Source organism: Lactuca virosa, chromosome 1, assembly GCF_052849685.1.
Source record: "Lactuca virosa cultivar CGN04683 chromosome 1, Lactuca_virosa_CGN04683_v6, whole genome shotgun sequence".
In the NCBI taxonomy this organism is placed as follows: domain Eukaryota; kingdom Viridiplantae; phylum Streptophyta; class Magnoliopsida; order Asterales; family Asteraceae; genus Lactuca; species Lactuca virosa.
Window position 1 is genome coordinate 147,680,001 of NC_136426.1, and position 23,496 is coordinate 147,703,496.

Below are 23,496 nucleotides of genomic sequence, written 5' to 3' on the forward strand. Positions count from 1 at the left end.
GGCCTAGTAGTCCTCTTCTCCTCGTCTGTTAGGCTTACCTTCTCTTCAAGTAAACTAAAATCAGGTCATTAATCAAGGTTAATCAAATTCATTTGGATTAAGTGAGTAATAACGGGCGACACCAATAAGTGTCGGTCGTAGTCTGTAGTTGTAATCAAAGTCTCCTGGAGGGAGAGCGAGAGTTTGTGTATAGATCTATACGGGGGTGACTCCCCTACACCTAAGCTGTTCGCTACAGTTAGACTCGGCCAGTCTAGGGTGACAAAATCTTAAGATCAATTTCGGTGTTCATTAGAATGCCAAGACAGACGAACTAGTCATTATCATGCATGGTTATAACGACTCACATAGAGATCCAATACCATCTAAGTAATCAGGGGAAATCATATTCATTCGCTGTGACGATACAATAATACAAAACAATCATAATATTTTCTCGGAAAACATCGGGTTTTACGGGGAAACCAATCTTACTCACTTGTACTTTCAAAAACTATAATGCAAAACTTCTCATTTATACACGTTTTGAAATCATTCACGCATATACTTACAGGATCATCACAACATTTTCATGAAAAGTCTTATTACAAAAAATATCGGATTTTCTGGGTTTTACGAACGACATAAACTATTTTACATCAAACATACTTATGAACTCACCAACATTATATATGTTGACCGTTTTCAAAATAACTTGTATTCTCAGGTAATCGTTAGAACGAGGAAGCATCGAGTGTGTTGAAAGTTTCTTTTGTAGTTGCTAATCACCAAACACTTTATATTTTGGGATCATGTAATGTAAACCACGTGCTTGATGTAAACAATGTCAGTTGCACTATGTAATGTTTGGTGATGAATGTGTTATGTTTCATGTATATTCATTGTGATGATATTTCAATTTAAGTCATGCGAGCCCTCGGACGTTTCCGCCGTCTGGTTCGAGGGTGTGACAGAATCGGAATCTTCAGGTGCATCAGAATCATGAATTTGTTGTGTTTCAATATAAAAATATGATCCCTTCATTCCTAAAGAGATTCTTTGTCTCTTTTCATCAACCTAATCATGAATTTAAGACAGAAATATGTAAACTGACAAGACAAGGGTATATTTGACAATTCAGTTGAAATCTAATATTTATGTTTTTATATGCTGACCTTTAAAATCTTGGCCTTAACTTTCTCCCGAATTTTGTACTTTGATTCAATGTCTTCACTATCACCTTTAGGAAGCTCAGATACATGGCATAGTCCAACCTATGCAAAGAGAAAAATGTTATTTGTACTTTCAATGAATGGAAGTATATAGCTAAATGAAATGAATGTAGGATTATTATATAATAAACACATCAACTTACTAATTTAGATATATCAATTGCAATAAACAAACCAAAAGACTCAATTCGCTTCACTCTTCCACTTATAATTTCTCCAACATTGAGACTACTGAAGTCACCAATGTCAGAAATTTGAGCTTTTGTACCACTTGTTGACCGAAGAATGACTTCAGTTCTCTTTGACAGAGGCTCCAATGAAACCACCCTATGTGAAAAGTGAAAACACACATTACATAATAAAGATTTTTATAAAAAGATATAATCTTTACCTTCCATATTCATTTGCTATAGATGCTAAGCCTTCTTTGGTTGCACCAAGTAAGACAAGGCTTCGTAAATTAGGACAGCCTTGAGCAAGAATCTGAACACCTCTATTGATCAAATTAGGACTCAAAAAAACAGGTTTCCAAATAAACCCGAAATCTGATATGATGGAATCAACATGAATAGAGACAAATTTATTACTACAACAAATACCCGAATTACGAGGGGATACTATGCAAGCTTGAACGATGTCAACATCAAAGAGATTATGAAAACGATGGGCGAGTCTACCGCAATCAAGAAAATCCCAATCTAATAATCTCAAGGATTCCACTAAACCACCGCTAATCCTCAACCACCGTTTACAAACTAAACAACTTGAATTTTGTTGTATTTTTGTGAGATTGGAGAGGATGCTAATCTGGTCGGAAAGCAAAAGAACCATGCGAACTCTCTAATTTCTCTTCTGCAATGTCCGGCAACGATTTCCGTTTCACGCATTTCACAACTTGAAAGTGGCGTCGATCGATTGGACAGGTTGGGATCGATTGGAGAGGCTGAGTAGGTGTCGATTGAAGCAAGGAAAGCGATTCAAAGCAAGGGAAAGAAATACACAGTTCTTTGGTTCGCTCCTCCGAAAGAGTTTGTTGTTGATCTTCTTTCTTTCTCTCTATCTCTCTCTCTCTCTCTCTCTCTATATATATATATATATATATATATATATATATATATATATATATATATATATATATACAGAGAGAGAGAGAGAGAGAAAGAAAGAAAGAAAGAGAGAAAAAGAGAAAGAGAGAGAGTTTCAAAATATAACCAAATAATATTGTATAACTACATAACTAGCTTATAACCTTTTGATTATTCTACTAAGGGATTAGATTAAAGTCGTACACACTACAAATATACACATTTGTGCAGGTAAGTAGATACAATCAAGGGTATAATCGAAATCACATAACATAATGTATTGAAGTCGTCTTCACCATCGCTCTCTCTATCTATCTTGTGAATCAGGTTATCCTTCGCTACCACTGTATCATCCATACTGCCTTCCACCACCAAATCCTACCAGTGGTTCCCCCGGTAACCACCCCAACTCCATCTCGTCCTTCTCAAGCAAGAAACATCGCCATCAATGAACATAGACATGCAACTCGATTTGAACGAAATCGACCAGCAGCTGGCAAGCATCACAACCATATCTCTTGTGAATTTGATCCTCCTTTGTCGCCCTTGCAATTGAGATGACATAAAACCTAGAATACGGAAAATTAAAAATTACAAAACAGTCGGATGACGATATACTTCGGTTGTCGCAACAAAGAGCATGGAATTTTGCCCTTAATTTCACCCATGAGAAGATCATTGCCATAATCTAATAAAAATATCTTTGTGGAACACATTTTCATCCAATGTTTTAAAAATTGGTTTTTTAGTTGAACCGGTCTGATGAATGGTTCCCGGTTCGACCGTCGGTCTACATCTAGCAATCTTGTGCATCGGCTTTGAGTTGTGTACACTTCGGATAACCATCGATCAATCTATTCAATTTGCTTTGTAAATGTATTGTCTTTTAAAGGGCAAGTCAAATCCAATTATCCAAGTTCAATAAACCGTTTCAAACGGTTTTTTACCGGTTGTATCACACTTAGTTTTAGAAGAAGTTGTTCGGTTTGGTCCGGTTTAGAATTGGCAATAAATTTGATCATTATTCAACTGCTCTCGTCCCCGGTTCCCGGTCCGACCGGCAAGTTCAAACCAGTTTTTCAAACATTGGTTTCATCTTGTTGAAAATAGTATGGTTTCTAGATTTCCATAGACACTGTAGATCCGCCATAAAATAGAAATCATAAGTTTTGTGGCTTTTTTGTTTTACTATTATCGATAATCCCATATAATAAGGAGTTGATACTTGTGAGCCCTGCTATCTAATTTACTGTTAAAAACCAATAACTAAAATACAAAGTCAAGTTGTTATGAAGTGTGCATACCTAATTAGTATTAAGTGTAGATTTATTATCGTTTTGCATTGAAATTTAAACTTTTAATTTAATAGAAACAGAAAATAAGTGATTCAACATTTCTAATTTGGAGCATTTTGATGTACATAGAATTGCATCAATTTATTAAGGGTGTGTTTGGTTGTGGAAAACTGTTTTCATTTTCTAAGAAAATGTTTTCAGAAAATAAATTTGAGTTTTTATTTTCGGTTTTCAATGGAAATTTTAGAAAACGCATTTGGTTGGAAGCGGTGGAATTTTCATTTTCAATCTTAGGGAGGAGGGAGTCATTCCCTCCCAACCCACTGAACCCACTGTCACATCAGTTTTTCTCTTTCATTTTTCTTCATCTTTCTCAATTCACAACACACGGAAACCCTATCTTTTTCAACTCACTCAACTCATTCAATTAAAAAAAAAATACAAAACAATCAAGGTAAAATCTTAATTAACAATAGAGTTACTGTCAGTACCACTCCCTCTTCAGCAGGTTGTTTAATTGGTTTCACTAACCCACTTCATCTTCTCTCTCTACTTTCTCTCTCTCATTTTCTCTTGTACCATGTGTTTTAAAACTTGTATCTTAGTTTTTTTGTATTTTTTAATTGAGTGGGTTGATTGTTTGAGAAAGATAGGATTTTCGTGTGTTGTGGGTTGGGAAAGATGAAGAAAAAGAAAAGACAAAAATTGATGTGACAGTGGGTTCAATGGGTTGGTAGGGAATGACTCATTCCTCCCTTAGAAATTTGGAAAACTGTAAAACTCGCTTTTCTAATTTACATGCAATTTGGAAAACTAAAAATTTTCATTTTCTTAGAAAACTTTGGAAAACTGAACCAACCAAACGTATTTTCAAAATTTCTGTTTTTCTTGAGAAAATTTCCTAGAAAACTGAAAAACTGTTTTTATTTTCTAAGAAAATGTTTTCAGAAAATGAAGTTGAGTTTTCATTTTCTGTTTTTAATGAAAATTTTAGAAAACGCGTTTGGTTGGAAGCAGTGAAGTTTCCATTTTTAATCTTAGAAATTTGGAAAACTATAAAACCCGCATTTCTAAATTACATGTAATTTAGAAAACTGAAAATTTTTATTTTCTTAGAAAACTGAACGAAACAAACACATTTTCAAAATTTCTATTTTTCTTAGAAAAATTTTCCACTCCAAACTTACCCTAAACGTTTTCCAAAACAACAATAAGTCCTTTTCTCTAATTTTCAAAATAAATGTTATTATTTTTGGTTACCAATATAACTTTACACCTAATAAACATACAACGGTCATATCAATTCATTACACAACATTGAATGTATATAACAGGTCACTCTAAATTTAATAGAAATAGTCTTTAATACACACATGGTATATAAGGCGAAGGCCATGCTTAACACGCTTAATATTATCATGCATTATGTAAAAATATAAAGTTTAGATAAAGTCGTCAACTTGTCATTGTTATTAATGTTTATATATATATATATATATATATATATATATATATATATATATATATATATATATATATATATATATATATATATATATATATATATATGAAACTGTGTTGTTTGATCATTGATGGTATTTGTTTTTACTATTTTTGTTTGTAGAAAGATTAGTACCAGAACAAAGTAATTGAAGTAGATTCTTTGTTTCAGCACAGTTAAGCAAGGGTAAAATAGTAATTTCACTCATATAAATAATTTCGAGATATATATGAAAATAGTCAAACATAAGTTAAGTTTCTCAATCCACAAATCCAAAAGGAGTTTGGTGAGTCAAATCCTTTCTCACTTTTCAAGATGCTGAAGAAGGTGTTTATCGTCTCAATTCACGCTGAAAAAAAAAAGAATTAATTAGTTGAATAATTTAGAATTTATAAATATATGATTATTGATGATATTATTTTAAAATTAAAAAGTTACCCTTGGTCCACGATCAGTTGGTTGGGGTCGTCTGTGTTCGGGTCTATCTGATGATTCTTGGATCAAGTCTGGATTCCCGAGTTTGTAAAATGTCTCAAGCCCTCCAGTTACAAATGGTCTTATTACATTTACTTCCATTGCAGATAAATTCAACTACAAAATAATAATAATACCAAAAATTATAAATCATATATTAATTATATTATATGCAATTATGCATATTCAAATCTATAAAGTGTACCTTCATAGCATATGTTCGAGATGAGAGCTTCTCTAAACCAGTGCCTATTTTGTGAAACCTTACATCTTTTATGTCTTCAATTAGAGATCTTACCTATCATCACATGTATGTTTAATAAAATAAATATAACATGAGAGATTTTTGAAGTTTTGATTTGAAATATTCTAATGTGAAGAGTGTAGACTGACTGACCATATATACATCAGGAATGTCATCACGTGCACTGCAACATTAACAAAAACATATTTTTTTTTTATCAGAAAGATTTTGAAGTCGATAGATATGTGATTGTGACATGAGTTGACTCACTCATCAAAAAGAAGCCTTGAGATCTCAACATAATGAAATGGTAGTGCTTCAAAAGAACTTGCTGAGTCACGCTCTGCTTCCAACACTTGAGTCAACTTTTCTAGTTGGGAAGAAAGAATCATTGGTTACTGATTAGGAAAATACATCTATATAGATTTATCAAGGATAAAGAAAAAGGCGAATAGACATGAACATGTTCCAACACCACCAATTTAATCAAAGATTTTGACATTGTAAGTCTGAGAAGTATAATTATTCTAAAATTCTACCACTTAATCAATGTAAAGGTTCTGAAAACACACTTAGAAGAGATATGAAGTTATAAACAATATTCTAGGGTTAACACATGATGATAGAAAGAAAGTTCATTTGAAAGGTAATGAGTTGATGGTTGAAGAGTGCAGATACAATTTGGAGAAAATGAAGTTTAGAACCATTTGTGTAAATGGTTAACCCTAATTATACATCAGATAATTCAATAGATTCTTATGAATTTATATAACTGTTTAAGTTTCGTAGATTGAAAACTTACCAACAGACATCCAATCTGGAGGTCGAATTGTGCACTTTCCTCGCTTCTTCAAAGCGACGGCTAACCAAATTGGAACTTGAGTAGCTATTTGGGGCCGAAATGGTCCAAAATCACCCTGCGAATTATACAAACAATCATTACATCCGAACTAGGTCAACAATACATCAAAAGTAGATGAGATGTCGGAAAAATCATCTGTGTAACAATAATTTTTTTACTAAGTAATATCATGAGTACAAGAATGAGTATGTATGAGCAAGGGAAAGAAGAATACGCAGATCAAACTGAGGCGCTCCATTCTTAGGTTCGGAACAATCTCTATTGTTTCATCCTCTGCTAAAAACTCCAACTGAAACATTCGATCCAAAACTTGTAAGTCGCTATAGATCAATGAAATTGACTTATAATCAACACTGTTTATAATAAAATTAGTTACCTCAGCGGCTGAAAATGTTGAGCCTCGAGGGTCGGATTGGCCGGACATGTTTTCTGGATAAACTTCAACAGATCTAGAGTTGTTTCCGGTGTAGATCCAGTGGATTTGCAGGGCTCACCTGGTAATGATATGAGTATACGGCAAAGGATTCGTGTGGATTTGAGCGCACTGGCGGGAAAATTGGATTGAGTCGGAGTTTCAACTCTGGTCTGAGTGCACACGAAAACTGAAGCTACAGAACACGCCACACAGGTCCATCTGGAGACACCATATCGACACTAGAAAATAAGAGCTCGATTCTGGGTCGGAATACATTGGGCCACGGCCCACTATAACAAACAATCCTAATTTAGTTCAAAAATTAAGGATTAGGGTTGTTTAAGGAAACACTAATTGTTTTTTCGAAATGAAAATAGTTGAAGTCTACGGACCACATCTGCAAACCTCTATACCAGAAGAGATGAATCAAACGGTTGCAGCCTGTAATAAAAAGTATGTTTGTTTTTTAACATCTGCATACTGCTACAAGAAACTGAAATTAACTATAAAATAGTTAAAAATAAATATAAATAAAAAATTTATTTAGTTTAATCATATGCAAATCAAATATAAAGATCATTGTGATGATATGAGTTTTAAAGTGGTTTATATAAAATAATTAAATATAGTTCTTGTTGATTAGATAGGCTCGGGTTGATGGAGTTCGGAAGGAGAACTAGAAACAAGAGAGGATCAGGGGTGAGATCAACAAGTTTGTCACTTATAGTCGAGTATTGACTCGGTGTGGTCGGGTTTGGGTTCCAGTTTCTGGCAGGATTAGACAGATAGTGTTGGAGGAGGCTCATAAGTCTCGTTTTTCTATAAACTCGGGAGCCACCAAGATGTATCGGGATTTGAGATTAAGCTACTAGTGGTCGTGTATGAAAAGGGAGATAGTCTGGTATGTTGAGAGGTGCTTAACCTGCAAGATGGTCAAGACTGAGCATCAGAGGTCGCATGGCAAGTTGTAGCCTCTAGAGGTTCTCATGTGGAAATGGGAACAAATTATCATGGATTTCATCACCAAGTTGCCAAAGACGGCAAAGGGTTTTGATGCTTTATGGGTCATTGTGGATCGATTGACCAAGAGTGCCCACATTTTAGTCATCCGGGAGAACTCTTCAGCCGGAAAGTTGGCCGATGTTTATGTCTGGGAGATCGTTGCTCGTCATGGGGTACCGATTTCCGTTGCTTTTAACCGATATGTTCAGTTCACATCTCGCTTCTGAAAGAAGTTACCTTGAGGAACTGGGCACGAGGTTACACTTCATCACCGCTTATCATCTGCATACTGACGGTCAGAGCGGGCGAACTATACATATCCTTGACGATATGTTGCGGGTATGTGTTATTGATTTTGGTGGGAGTTGGGACTCCTACCTACCTCTCACGGAGTTCTCTTACAACAACAGTTATCACTCTAGCATTGGTGTTCAGTCATTTGAGCTCTTGTTTGGTCGGAGATGTCGTACCCTGGTTTGTTGGGGAGAGATTGGTCACAGGATCATGGGAAGGACCGAAGTAGTCCTTCAGACCACGGAGCTTATTCAGCAGATCAGGCAGAGACTGCAGACAACACAAAGCCGACAGAAGATTTATGCTGACACACGTCGGTGTGAGTTGGAATTTCAGGTTGGTGACATGGTACTCTTGAAGGTTTCACCCTGGAATGGTGTGATACGCTTCAGGAAAAGAGGGAAGTTGGATTCCCGTTATATTGGAACTTTTTGGATGGTTGCCAAAGTTGGCAAGGTAGCTTACAGTTTGGATCTACCTGAGGAGCTCAGTCAGATTCACAACACTTTCCATGTTTCACAATTTGGAAAGTGTGTATTGGATGATGAGACAGTGGTTCCCTTAGACGATATTTAGGTTGATGAGCGCATGAATTATGTTGAGAACCCGGTAGCGGTTCTAGAGAGAAAGATAAAGGTCCTACGTAACAAGGAGATACATTTGGTAAAGGTTCAGTGGCAGCATAGGAGAGGCTCCGAGTGGACCTAGGAGCCGGAGGCGAAGATAAGGGAGCATTTGTAACAACGTAAATTTTCAAACCAAATTTTTCATTTTTAAAGCACGCAAAAACTAATAATATTTCTCAAAACATAATTGTCTCAAACGTTTAACACAATCCCCAAAAAAATGTCACTATCCCAGAATCATCCACAAAATCTCGTTTCGGTGTGTACAATCAAGCCGGTGTCTTCCCGTGATCCTGAGAGGTACCTGAAACACATAACACATCACACGGTAAGCACGAAGCTTAGTGAGTTCCCCAAAATACCACACACATCACATTATCCACTCGAGGCTAACTCGATACGACCCTTCGGTCAATGTGTCTCAGTGGAGACCCTCCGGTCCCACAACTCGGGTGGACCCTCCGGTCCTAACTCAATAAGCTCATAATAATACTCAACATAAGTCACAAGACATAAAGCAGGATATCACAATACACAAGTAAGCACATAAGGCATCTCGGTCACACAAAGATACCACTCATGGTAAGTATAGTGAGAAGACTCACCTCGTAAGCAATCAAGCAAGTACCCTCGTACACAAATCTCGAACTAGCCTCCGCCTAACACATAGGATAATTATCTTTAATTAATACCCTATTCACGACCCTAAATAATCAAAGGTTATTCTCTCTTTCTCTCTAACTCTTGAAATGGGTAAAAGACCATTTTACCCCTCCATGGCTCCCTAAAACCCCGTCTTGACCAAACCCCAAAGTCAACAGAAGTCAGCATTCGAGTCAACAGTCCATGTTTAACCCGACTCACCGATTGCATCTATGTGACTCGTTGAGTCCCCTTGTTTCCTCTGAATTATCGCGAAAATCTAACTTAACTCGTCGAGTTGTCTCATTAACTCGCCGAGTTACCCATGTCCAGACTCATCGGGGAAAACCCAAGCCGACTCGACGAGTCAACTCGTTGACTCAGTGAGTCCCTTCAGTCTGAATTCTCATTTAGACGTTTTAAGGCAGATCTACTACTCCACACTCTAGATCTAGGCTCCCAAGGCTCGAATGTCACGTAAAGCTTCGATCTTTATGTTCATGCATGGCATATTTTGCTCCAAAATGCCAATACAACTCTAACAAGGGTGTTTAAGCACAATAACTCTTATATGGCTGAATAAAGTTGGGACCTTTGGACTTTATGGACCTCACAATGTCCAGATCTGAAGTCTAGACCTCCTGATAGACTCAATGCACTCAATGTCCCAATAAAAAGGTGGTAAAAGCCCTAACTTCCATAATCACGAGATCTAACCAATAAGATGAGAAAGGTGTAGGCTTTTTACCTTCCACAGAAGCTCTGGACGATATAGCACTAGATCCAACAGTTTCTCCTCGTTTCTTGCTGGATAATCTCCTCTTCTCCTCAAAAGATGCACTAGAATACTCAAAGATTAGCTCTATAACTTCCTTAGCTCACTACAAACGTTTAGGGTTTCACACAGTGGAGTTGGGCAGCTGGTGAGGTGGAAATGAGGACATAAGTTCTCTTAAATAGGCCCAACCCCGGAGATTTAGGGTTTCACCTCACAATGCCAACTCGGCGAGTCAACTCTCTGACGCGTCGAGTCGACCATTAAACCCACATGACCAAATCGAAATCTACTTGACGAGTTAGGCTCACAACTCGTCGAGTCACTCGCGAAATCCCAATAATAAATAATAAAAGAAATACCTGGGAGTCGGGATGTTACAATTCTCCCCCACTAGAATCAGACTTCGACCTCGAAGTCAGGCTCCAGAAACAACTCTGGATACTGCTCGTCCATCTCGGACTCCGACTCCCAAGTACACTCAGACTCCTTCTGATGTTGTCACTGGACCTGAACCAGGGGCACCTCTTTGTTTCTCAAAACCTTCACTTTACGATCCAAAATCGCAATCGGCCTATCAATATAATTCAGGCTCGTATCCACCTGAATGTCCTCTAAGGGTACCACTGTCGTCTCATCGGCTACACACTTCCTCAACTGAGACACGTGGAAGGTGTTATGAATCTGGCTCAACTCTGTTGGTAGCTCTAACCGGTAGGCTACCCTACCTATCTTGGCGATCACTCTGAAATGACCAATGTATTGGGGCCCCAGCTTGCCCCGTTTCCTGAATCGGATCACCCCTTTCCATGGAGATACCTTCAGGAGGACAAAATCTCCAACCTGGAACTCTAGCTCAGATCGTCGCCGATCTGCATAACTCTTCTGGCGACTCTGGGCTGTCAGTAACCTCTGTTTGACCTGCTGAATCTGCTCGGTCGTCTTTAGCACTATCTCAGTGCCACCCATCACTCGATGCCCTACCTCTCCCCAACAGATGGGAGTCTGACACCTCCTCCCACATAGAAGCTCAAAGGGAGGCATACCAATGATGGAATGGTGGTTGTTGTTTTATGAAAACTCGGCCAAGGGCAAATAAGTGTCCCAACTTCCACCGAAGTCCATAACGCATGCATGCAGCATGTCCTCGAGCGTCTGGATCGTCCGCTCACTCTGCCCGTCTGTCTGTAGGTGGTAAGTTGTACTGAAGTGCAGTCGGGTACCCAACTCCTCATGAAACTTCTTCCAGAACCGGGAAGTAAAACGTACATCCTGATCTGACATTATCGATGTCGGCACCCCATGCCGTGCCACCACCTCTCGAACGTAGATCTCGGCTAATTTCTCTGCAGAAGAGCTCTCACTGATAGTGAGGAAGTGAGCACTCTTCATCAACCGGTCTATAATCACCCATATCGCGTCTACCCGACGCGCGATCCTCGGTAGCTTGGTGATGAAATCCATGGTGATTTGTTCCCACTTCCACTGGGGAACCTCTAAAGGCTACAACTGACCATGGGGTCGTTGGTGCTCTGCCTTGACCCGACGACGGGTCAAGCATCTCTCGACTACCCGCGCCACATCCTTCTTCATACATGGCCACCAATAATCCCTCTTCAGATCCAAATACATCTTAGTGGCCCCAGGATGGATCAAAAATCTCGATCTATGCGCCTCCTCCATCAATATACTTCGGGCTCCACCTGAATATGGCACCCAAATCTGACCTCGGAAGGTCAAAAGCCCCCAACTATCTGTCTGAAACTCGGAAACCTGTCCGACCACACGCTCTCTCTTGCGGTTCTTCGGTCTCATAGCCACCACCTGAGCCTCTCGGATGGTATCTAAGACTAGATTCATCACTGTCATCCTCATACATATATCTCGGATCGGAGTGCTCTCGGCTCTGCAACTCAAGGCATCGGCTACCACATCAGCCTTGCCTGGGTGATATAAGATCTCGCAGTCGTAATACTTCACTACATCCAACCATCTCCTCTGTCTCATATTCAGGTTGGGCTGATCCATCAGGTACTTCAGGCTCTTATGGTCCGTGTATATGGTACATCGGACACCATAAAGATAGTGGCGCCAAATCTTGAGGGCGAACACCACTGCCCCCAACTCCAAATCATGGGTGGGATACCTCGTCTCATGAGGCTTCAGCTACCTCGACGCATATGTTATCACATGACCCCTTTGCATCAACACCGCATCCATCCCTGATATAGATGCATCACAGTAGACTACGAAGTCCTCCACTCCCTCCAGAAGGGCTAACACCGGAGCTTCGCACAACCTCTGGCGAAGATTCTCGAATGATGCCTGCTGCTCAGACCCCCAAACAAAAGTAACGCCCTTCCGGGTCAATCTGGTGAGAGGAACCGTAATCTTGGAGAAATCCTTGATAAATCTCTGATAGTAGCCAACCAATCCCAGAAAACTCATGATCTCGGATGGGGATCTCGGCACCTCCCATCTCAAAACTGCCTCAATCTTGGCCGGATCGCCCAATATCCCATTTTGATTAACGAGGTGTCCTAGGAACTGGACCTCTCGTAACCAGAAATCACACATGGAGAATTTGGCATAAAGCCTCTCCGACCTCAAAACCCCAAGAACCTCTCACAGATGCTCCTCATGTTGCTCTCTGGACCTCGAATACACCAAGACGTCGTCGATGAACACGATCACCGACCGGTCCAACATAGGCCTGCACACCCGGTTCATGAGATCCATGAACGTTGCTGGTGCGTTGGTGAGCCTGAAAGGAATCACCACAAATTCGTAATGCCCATAACGAGTTCTAAAGGCCGTTTTCTGGATATCCTCCTTGCACACCCTCATTTGATGATATCCAGATCTCAAATCAATCTTGGAAAACCAAGATGCCCCCTGCAACTGATCGAATAAATCGCCAATCCTAGGAAGTAGATAACGGTTCTTGATTGTCAGCTTGTTCAACTCCTGATAATCAATGCACATCCGGTGTGAGCCATCCTTTTTCTTGACAAAAAGGATCGGAGCTCCCCATGGTGAGCTACTCGGTCTGATGAACCCCTTCCCTAACAGCTCCTGGAGCTGTGAGGATAACTCATGCATCTCAGGCGGCACAAGGCGATAAGGTTCCTTGGCGATAGCTGCCGCTCCCGGAACTAAATCAATCTGGAACTCCACCTGCCTCTCAGAAGGCACTCCCGGCAACTCCTTGGGAAACACGTATGGGAACTCGCACACTATCAGGACCTCGGATATAGAACTCGGTCTTTCTGTAGCAACCCGCGCATCCACCACATACACCAAAAAGCCCATACAACCCTACTGTAAACTCTGCCTCGCCCTGGCAGCAGAGCAAAACGCTGACCCAGATCTGGTACCCTCGCCATACATTGTAAGTACTCCCCCACTAGGGTCTCTTATAGTCACCAACTGTCGCTCGCATTCGATCACCGCTCCAAAACGGCTCAACCAATCCATGCCCACGATGACACAAATATCACCCATCGCTATCGACACCAGATCTATCGGGAATTCGACTCCAAAAATCTCCAGCACACATCCTCGGAATACATCAGTAGCAAAAACCGCATGCTCGTCAGCTACGGAAACCCTCAGAGGTCGACTAAACGCCTCACATTGGATATCGATGTGACGACTAAAAGCTAAAGACATGAAGGATCGACTCGCACCCGAGTCAAATAACACCAAAGCAGGTACAGAACTCACAAGAAATGTATCTAAATACAGCACAAAATAAGCACAATAAATCTCAAAATAAATAAATAAGGAAATACGTACCAGCTACGACATCAGGTGCTGCGCGGACCTCCTCCGCTGTTAGCTGAAAAGCTTTCCCACGAGCCCTCAGAGGCTCGGCCTTCACCGGCCGACTATCGGTAGTACGCAAGGTAGCAGGAGTGGAACCATGGGCTGATCTTTGAACAAGCTGAGGGCACTCGGCCTTCCGATGGTTGGTCTGGTTGCAGTGAAAGCAGGCTGCAAACCCCTTGGGGCAATCCTTCGCCGTATGCCCCTCTTTGCCACATTTGTAGCAAATACCCGCTCGACAAGACCCTCATGACTCTTGCCGCATTTGTCACAAGTGCGTCCCTTCTGGCCTCCTGATCTCGAATCAGCGAGCTCAGCCCGCTTCGCTGCCAGCTGCGACTGCACTGGTCTCCGATCTCTCCCCTGAGACTCCACCTCCTCCCTAGCCTGAGTCTCCAGCTCAATCTCCTTCCTCCTAGCATTTTCCTGAAGCTCGACAAATGTCCGATAAGACGAGTTCGCCACGAACTCTCGAATATCCCTCCTCAGAATGCTCAAATACCGGCTCATGCATGCCTGCTCAGTAAACATGTGCTCAGAGCAGAACAACGCCCTCTCGTAGAACATCCTCGTAATCTCCGTCACCGACTCTGTCTTCTGCTTGAGAGACAGAAACTCCTGGGCCAACCATTCCCTCTCCACTAGGGGAACATATTCATCTTGGAACATCAGCGTAAACCTCTCACATGTCACTATAGTATGCTCTACAGGAGTAAAACTGGCTGTCACAAACTTCCACCAGTCCTTCGCTCCCAAGTGAAGCTGGTTCAGCGTGAACCGAACTCTCAAATGCTCTGGGCACGGGCATGTGTAAAAACATCCCTCAATATCAGAGATCCATCTCATAGCAGCAATCGGATCATGTGTCCCATCAAACTCTAGTGGCTATGGGTTGCTGAACTCCCGAAACAACAACGAGTCACCTCCCTGTGGCCTGGCAGCGGCGACAGCTGTGGTGGCTACAGCAGCAACCGCCTCAGTAACAGCAGCGTATTGCTCATCAAACATCTCAATCAGTGTGGTCTTAATAGACCCAAACATCTCAAGAATCGCCTCTCGAATGGCTACGGCCACCTCCTCATGAATCATCCTGCGAATCTCATCATCACTGGTCCTACTGCTCTCGGGGTTGTGGTGTGTACCCACCATGATGTCTCTGAAACATAACACACAAAAATCATCAGAGACTCACTCGAGCATACTCACACTCGATCACTCATCCCTACGTGCTCCTTAGCATCCTAAGGATTCTTACTTGGGTTGCATACAGATCTGGTGCTTTCAGTAGTACGGGCCCGATTCTACCTTCCACACCAACCTGTAGTCCCCCCTAGTCCTCCTACTAGGACCCCAGTTCACGAATACTCTACCTCTGACGAATATCAGACTACCCTCTAAGTAGATCTCTCACATGCTCATCTAGGCATATCTCCTAGATCATCCCTCGACTCAAGACTTTCTCTCTTTAAGTGATACTGCTAAATACTCTCACTCAGCGCATACTCAAAGCACATAACATATAGCAATGACTCCTAGGCTAAGGCATCACAAATCAGGCAACCCTAGCCCTAAAATATGGAATACCTAGCCTATCCTCTAGCATGCATTATTAATACCTCATAAATATCTCATAACACAAATAGTAAGGGTATTTTGGGAAATCACCATTCGGGCTCTGGCTGATTGTACACACTACTCCAACTTGTTTTCTATTAAAACTCTTTCAAATTTTAGAAAAATCATTTATTTTTGAAATTTTTTCTCAAATCCTCAGTTTGAGTCCAAACACACCTAAAGGTGCATCTGAATCCCTCAAACCAATGCTCTGATACCAACTTGTAACAACGTAAAGTTTCAAACCAAAATTTTCATTTTTAAAACACGCAAAAACTAATAATATTTCTCAAAACATAATTGTCTCAAGTGTTTAACACAATCCACATAAAAATGTCACTATCCCAGAATCATCCACAAAATTTCGTTTCGGTGTGTACAATTAAGTCGGTGCCTTCCGTGATCCTGAAAGGTACCTGAACCACATAACACATAACAAGGTAAGAACGAAGTTTAGTGAGTTCCCCAAAATACCACACACATCACATTAGCCACTCGAGGCTAACTCGATACGACCCTCCAGTCAATGTGTCTCAGTGGAGACCCTCCGGTCCCACAACTCGGGTAGACCCTCTGGTCCTAACTCAATAAGCTCATAACAATAATACTCAGCATAAGTCACAAGACATAAAGCAGGATATCACAATACATAAGTAAGCACATAAGGCATCTCGGTCACACAAAGATACCACTCATGGTAAGTATAGTGAGAAGACTCACCTCGTAAGCAATCAAGCAAGTACCCTCGTACATGAATCTCGAACTAGCCTCCGCCTAACACATAGGATAATTATCTCTAAATAATACCCTATTCACGACCCTAAATAATTAAAGGTTATTCTCTCTTTCTCTCTAACTCTTGAAATGGGTAAAAGACCATTTTACCCCTCCAGGGCTCCCTAAAACCCCGTCTTGACCAAACCCCAAAGTCAATAGAAGTCAGCATTCGAGTCAACTGTCCATGTTTGACCCGACTCGCCGAGTGCATCTATGTGACTCGTCGAGTCCCCTTATTTCCTCTGAATTATAGTGAAAATCTAACTTAACTCGTCGAGTTGTCTCATCAGCTCACCGAGTTACCCATGTCCAGACTCATTGGGGAAAACCCTAGCCGACTCGTCGAGTCAGCTCATTGACTCGGTGAGTCCCTTCAGTCTGAATTCTCCTTCATACATTTTAAGGCAGATCTACTACTACACACTCTAGATCTAGGCTCCCAAGGCTTGAATGTCACGTAAAGCTTCGATCTTTACATTCATGCATGGCATATTTTGCTCCAAAATGCCAATACAACTCTAACAAGGGTGTTTAAGCACAATAACTCTTATATGGATGAATAAAGCTGGGACCTTTGGACTTTATGGACCTCACAAGGTCCAGATCTGAAGTCTATACCTCCTGATAGACTCAATGCATTCAATGTCCCAATAAAAAGGTGGTAAAATCCCTAACTTCCATAATCATGAGATCTAACCAATAAGATGAGAAAGGTGTAGGCTTGTTACCTTCCATAGAAGCTCTGGAGGATATAGAACTAGATCCAACAGTTTCTCCTTGTTCCTTACCGGATAATCTCCTCTTCTCCTTAAAAGATGCACTAGAATACTCAAAGATTAGCTTTATAACTCTCTTAGCTCACTACAGACGTTTAGGGTTTCACACAGGGGAGTTGGGCAGCTGGTGAGGCGGAAATGAGGACATAAGTTCTCTTAAATAGGCCCCAACCCCAGAGATTTAGGGTTTCACCTCACAGTGCCAACTCGGCGAGTCAGCTCTTTGACTCGTCGAGTCGATCATTAAACCCATGTGACCAAATCGAACTCTACTCGACGAGTTAGGCTCACAACTCGTCGAGTCACTCGCGAAATCCCAATAATAAATAATAAAAGAAATACATGGGAGTCAGGATGTTACAACATTACCCCGAGTTATTCACTGCTTCACACTTCGAGGATAAAGTCTAGTTCAAGTGGGGGAGAATTCTAACATCCCAACAAAGTCTAGTTCAATTGGACCCTAAGGACATGAAAGTGTACAATTAAAGCCCTAATGGCATTTCCTTAATTTTGAGGCTAAGGGAGTACGCCATGCATACGTGAGTACGCTGGGCGTACATGGCTAGATCCCAAACCCTAGTTTTTAGATTTTTGCCCATATTTAAGCATCATTAAGCCTAACTTCTTTCCCCATTTTGAGCCTCCATCATCATAATCATGTTCTCTTGCAAACCTTAGCCCCATTAAAGCATTTGGAAGGTTAAGTGTAAGTTTTTGTGCGTTCCAAAGGAAGAAGAAGGTGGTGGTGAAGCTTGGAAGCTAGAAGAAAGCATGGAAATGGAAGTTTTGCATCTTTCTCCATCATTAGAAGGTATAAAGTTCATACCTTGATGGCTAGTCTATTAAATCTTACTTATGTGTTGATTTTATGTCCTTTTTGGTCCCAAATTGTTAGATCTTGAGCATGGCTTGTTATTGACTCATTAAGTTCTTTTTTCAGACTCTAGTAGTGTAATTAAATCATAAAAATGGAGTTCTAATGGCTAGTTTTGTCCCATGCATGTTATTGAGAGTCTTGATGCATTAAGATGTTGGGTTTAAGCACTTATTGAGCATGTAAGGTCATAAAGTTAGAAACTTTATGACTCCTAATGACATTTTGACAATGGATATGCATTTGGGCATATTAAGTCATTGTAATAAGCACTTAATGGGACAAGTGAGTTTCTGGGGTTACGCCCTGCGTACATGGGAGTACACCCTGCGTACCTGGGAGTACGCCCAACGTACGATGTCAGAGGTCCCGATGCAATCAAGGAGGAGTACACCCAACATACCTCCAGAGTACGCCCCACATACTCACTCTGGGTCGACTCAGTTGAGTTGACTAGGTTGGGTTGACTCAGTGGTTTGGCCAGTTTGACTTTGACTTTGTCCTAGTTGACCAGGTTTGACCTTAAGGGTATTTTTGATATTGTGGATGGAAACTTAGAAATTATATTTGATTGGATAGGTGTTGATTAGAGCTATGACTCGGAGTTTGGACCTCATCACCTACCCTTCAGTCTGTGAGGTGAGTTTCCTCACTGTACTAATGGGTTTAAGGCACCAATGCCGACCCATTTGATTAGATATCTTGATATGTGATAGTATGAAGATATGCTTAGTGTGTTGGGTTTTATGTACTCTAACATTCCTATGGTGCACATACAACCCTAATGCTTTGGATCTAAGTTTTCTCTAATTATACATACAATATTGGTTTCCAAAGCATGAAGCCTAAACTAGCATACAAAATTCGATATATGAATCATAAAACTAGTTAGAAGATTACCTCTTGTTGTAGCTTGTTTGTATTTGGCCTTTAGGAGCTTAGCACCTCAAATGTGATGCCTCAAATGTCTTACAACAAACCAAGAACAAAAGGAGGAACTTGAGAAAGAAGTTAGGGAGCTCAAAATCGGATTGCTTCTACTTTAGTGTGCATGGGGCCAATTTTAGGGAGTTAGGGTTACTTTTATAGCCTAGGGTTTCATCCATGCAAACCCTAATTCACCATGACTCTTCACATTACATAGGCCTTTTGGGCTAAACCTTTATGGACTCTCATATAGGTTTAGTCCAACCCTAGTCAACATGGATCTTAGGTCCAACTATAAGTATTACTGATTTACCTAATCAGTCCCCGTAACTTTTAATCGGTCTCTTTTGATCACTAAATTAATTTCAAATTAATTCTTGACCAATACTAATTAAATAATGTGATTTCTCAATTAATATATTATACTTATAATATATTAATAAATCACAATAACCTCTTTTTCAAATATCCATCCTATCAAATTAATTCTACCTGATTGTTTGCTAACTGATTACATGTTTATCTGTATATATGCACATATGGTTTGTGGTTGAGCCTTTACTGCTTTGTGCGTGAGCCAACCGACTAAGGTATTTCATCCCGAGGATGAATGGACCCTATGTTGATTGGGCCTGGGGTATTCCAACCCGATGGTTGACTAGACTCGATTTATGTATATATTGGCATTCTAATCTAGGGTATTCCATCCCGAGGATGACTAGACCCTATGGTTGACTAGGCCTGGGGTATTCCAACCTGATGGTTGATTGGACCCTACTTGTTTGATTGTATATGTTATCTGATTGTGTTGGTGAGATAGGATTTGTAATCAACAACGAGTAATCTTTTGATAGGATTGACCCATGAGTTGATGAGGGATTGATCAGTGGTGATGTCAAATCCATGTTCCTTCCAAATCATCTCTGCAAATTTGGCTGCTTTCTAGTCAGCTTTCCTTTGCTTAGTTGTGGGAGAGTCATAGGAATTTTCCGATGACATTGTTGGGGCTAAGTTTCTGAAGTGAGGGGGAGTCTCCGGATGCGAGGCGGTTAGAGGTTGAACAACTTGAAGTTCTTCTTGTTGCGATGGAGACTGATGAGGAGAGAGCACAAGAGTCCTCTGCTTGGGAGATAGTTGCGGAGAAGGTTGCGGAGTAGGAACTCTTTGTTGATGACTTGGACCGACTCGGATGGAATTTAGTAGATGTTGATGCTGATGAGAGTGTTGATGAGAGACTTGATCCGAAATGTGGTCTTCACTTCCCCCTCTTGAGGAAGGAACATCTGGTTCCTCCTCAAGCCATTGTTTAAGACTGTCAATCTTGGCAATGACGTCGTTAAAGCGGCTCGGAGTGTATCACCAAGTTGCTGATTGTTGGGGATTGTGGTGTTGAAGAGCAGAGTGTGGATCTCCTTTGTTAACTTCAGAATCTCTTGGCTATGAACATTGGAAGATAAAGATCGTCGGAGGTTGTTGATTGTGGATTGAAGAACTGAAATAGCAGACTCATAAGCGTTGTGAGTTTCCTCAACAAGCTTCTTAGAATGAGCATTTTGGCCCGTTATGGTTGATAGGAGTTCATTCTTGATGGTGGATACCTCAGTGATGAGTTTCTCCGCAGTGGTGATGAACTGTTCATGATCAGTCTTTCTGTTTGTATCCAAGGCTCGGATACCCATTTCAACCTTGAGAGAGATTCTCTCAGCAGCTAGCATTTCTCTGGCTTCAAGACGTTCAATGCGTTCGATAAGCGTTTTCGGACCAGGAGCGTCTTGCGGTGGGGTGGACTTCACATCATCCAAAATTTGATCAACTTTTTCTTGTAAGCTTAAAAACTCTTTGCGAGATATAGCCACTTTTTTCTTCTTCTTTTTCTCTTTGGGTTTGGAGGTAGAATGTTGGGAGCCACTTGTTTCTTCTTTGTCGAAGATCATCATCACATCATCCGATGGCTCAGGTTGGTTGACCTCATGAAGGTCAATGTCATCAATTCAAAACGTAGGTGCGGAACTGACTTCGATTGCGGTTCCGTCATCTTGAGAATCTTGAATAACTTGTGTTGGAGGGGGCTGGGATGGACCTTCACCATGTTGAATAACTTGAGCCTTTTGAATTGTTTCGGCCATATAGGTCATCCAATCTTGAACTTTAGAAATGGTGGCTACGGTATTGGCGTTGTTAATTGCATCGGCCCAGTATTTTGCTACAGTCTGGATCTCCTGCTCCTTCTGTTGTTGCTGCTTAGTCTGTTGATCCTTGCAGGCTTGGAATGCCCTGTAGAAGGCCTCATATTTATGAATACCAGACTCAGTAGTGGGACGATCCCGAGTCCAAGTATCATCTGTATCATAACCGTCAAATCCTTGATTGAACACCAGGGTGTCCCCTGGGTTCACGGATCCTTGCACATTGGTGCTCACCATTCCTAAACCACTTGTTTGTAAGGTAAGCAGAGGTGGATTTCATGAGCTTCCTTGGTCTCCTTGACCCGTAATCAAGTGTGGCCTCTGCTCAGTTTTGGCAAGGTATAAAGAAGCGCCCTGCGTTTGGGATGGTGTATTGAGTGTTTGGATAACAGAATCAAGTATGGAGCGCAAATCCTGTTCCTCAAAGAAATGAAAGGCGGGAAGCCGTGGAGACCTTAGGGCGTTTAGAACCAAGTGAATCCCTTTGGGATTCATTTGGGGTCGAGTCTCAACTTGAAGATGAAACGAACACACTTGCTGAGTCCGAGTAGCTAGAGAGGGTTGAGCTAAATAGGTTTGTGGGAACCCCAAGCATTTGGCTAGAACTGGGGTTGGCCCTTTGTTTCTTGCGGACGAGAGTAGGATCTGAGTCACTATCAGACTCTTCAACATTTATGGGAGGGATGTGATCAGGCTCTTCATCCAAGGACGTAACAGTCCTGGACTTGCGTTTTTTTAGAGGTTTCTCCTTTCTTTGCTTTGCCATGGGGGGCTTTCTTTGATGATACTATCTTCTTTATGCGTCGTGCTAGAGGAAGATGAGATTGAGAAGTTGGAGCTGCGGTACTCACCGCACCGTGGGGGTCTGTCGAGGCCATTATAGACTGACTTGGAGGAGGCGGGGTAGGAAGGTATGGGTGAATACCTTCCGTAGCCTCGATATGGTCCGTGACTTCTTGAGTTTCAAGTCCAATGGATGTCAAAATATGGACAGGAAGACGTCTAAGTGGTCCAAATAAAGATTGATCTTTAGAAGTGGGGTACCTTTTGAGATCTCTGGTGATGAAAAAGTTGATGTCATTTCCCATGCTCAGATGTGCATCACGGTGGAGATCAGAGATGCATAAGTGATGGGTTTTGAGCATTCTAACACTTCCTAAGTGTACATGCAACCCTAATAACCTTGGATCTATGTTTGTCTAATAATCATGCAAAGTTGAATTCCAAGGTTATATTCCTATCTAGCATATACGGGGAACATTTTTAACTTGAATGAAAGATAGAATAACTTACCTTGTTGTTGATTATGATCCTTGAAACCTTGTGAGCCTAGCACCCCAAGTGTGATGCCTCAAATGCTTCACACAACACCAAATGCAAAGGAGTAAACTTTGAGAGAATCTTACACTTGCAAAATCGGCTCTAGCCCTCTTGTTTCTTAGGTGTTGCCTATTTTGGTGGAGAATGGGTTTCTTATATAGTGTTGACACATCTAGGGTTACACCATGTAAACCCTAATGTGTCATGACTCCTCATTTCCATGACCCATGGGTTTGTAACTCCCATAGAGCATCCATGGAGCATCCTATGGGTGGAACCCAACTTGATAATCCATGGAGCCTCTTAGCCCACTATATAAGATATGGAAGATTTACATAATCTACCCATATATTTAATTAGTTATCTTTTGATCACTTAATTAATTCTAAATTAATTCTTGATCAAACTAATTAAATAATATTATTAATATATTAGAACTTATAATATATTAATAAACCATAAGTGTTATTTCTCTCATTTTAGTTTATCCAATTGCATGGTGCCATGCAACCCAAATGGACCATGCCGGGTCAGGTCAAGTACATACCAGAAATAGTTATGGACTTATACACCTTATCCAACAGTCTCCCACTTGGATAAGTCTAATAACTATAACTGCAATACTTCAGGAACCGATCGGCAATCGTAGCTCTTTCAAGGTCTCTCGGAACTGAGAAGATGATGATACGCCATTTAAGATAAGTGATCATATAATCCTCTGTTCTAGATATCAGCCGGACAAATACATGGAACAATGTCTTACTT

General features: G+C 40.9%; 1 protein-coding gene and 1 long non-coding RNA gene across 2 annotated transcripts; both read right to left on the bottom strand.

Moving 5' to 3' along the window:
* Positions 1-958: 958 nt before the first annotated feature.
* Positions 959-2,013, bottom strand: LOC145107025 (uncharacterized). Its single transcript, XR_013707715.1, has 3 exons — positions 1,355-2,013; positions 1,155-1,253; positions 959-1,056 (listed from the first exon to the last, which is right to left on the bottom strand). It is a non-coding gene; the product is annotated as an uncharacterized LOC145107025 (long non-coding RNA).
* A 3,255-nt stretch (positions 2,014-5,268) lies between these two features.
* PSF2 lies at positions 5,269-7,293 on the bottom strand. Its single transcript, XM_079043918.1, has 8 exons — positions 7,049-7,293; positions 6,887-6,961; positions 6,613-6,727; positions 6,081-6,180; positions 5,964-5,994; positions 5,772-5,864; positions 5,531-5,683; positions 5,269-5,441 (listed from the first exon to the last, which is right to left on the bottom strand). The coding sequence occupies exons 1-8, from the start codon at positions 7,094-7,096 to the stop codon at positions 5,424-5,426; spliced, it is 633 nt and encodes a 210-aa protein (XP_078900044.1). The 5' UTR covers positions 7,097-7,293; the 3' UTR covers positions 5,269-5,423.
* Between the last annotated feature and the right edge of the window lie 16,203 nt (positions 7,294-23,496).

Bases quoted from the DNA above. Each gene is read 5' to 3' on its own strand.
- PSF2 (XM_079043918.1), bottom strand. From the start codon at position 7,096: ATGTCCGGCCAATCCGACCCTCGAGGCTCAACATTTTCAGCCGCTGAG. The intron at 5,865-5,963 runs GTCAGTCAGTCT...ATGTGATGATAG, and splicing joins ACATTCCTGATGTATATATG to GTAAGATCTCTAATTGAAGA. The intron at 5,684-5,771 runs GTACACTTTATA...ATTATTTTGTAG, and splicing joins CTCGAACATATGCTATGAAG to TTGAATTTATCTGCAATGGA.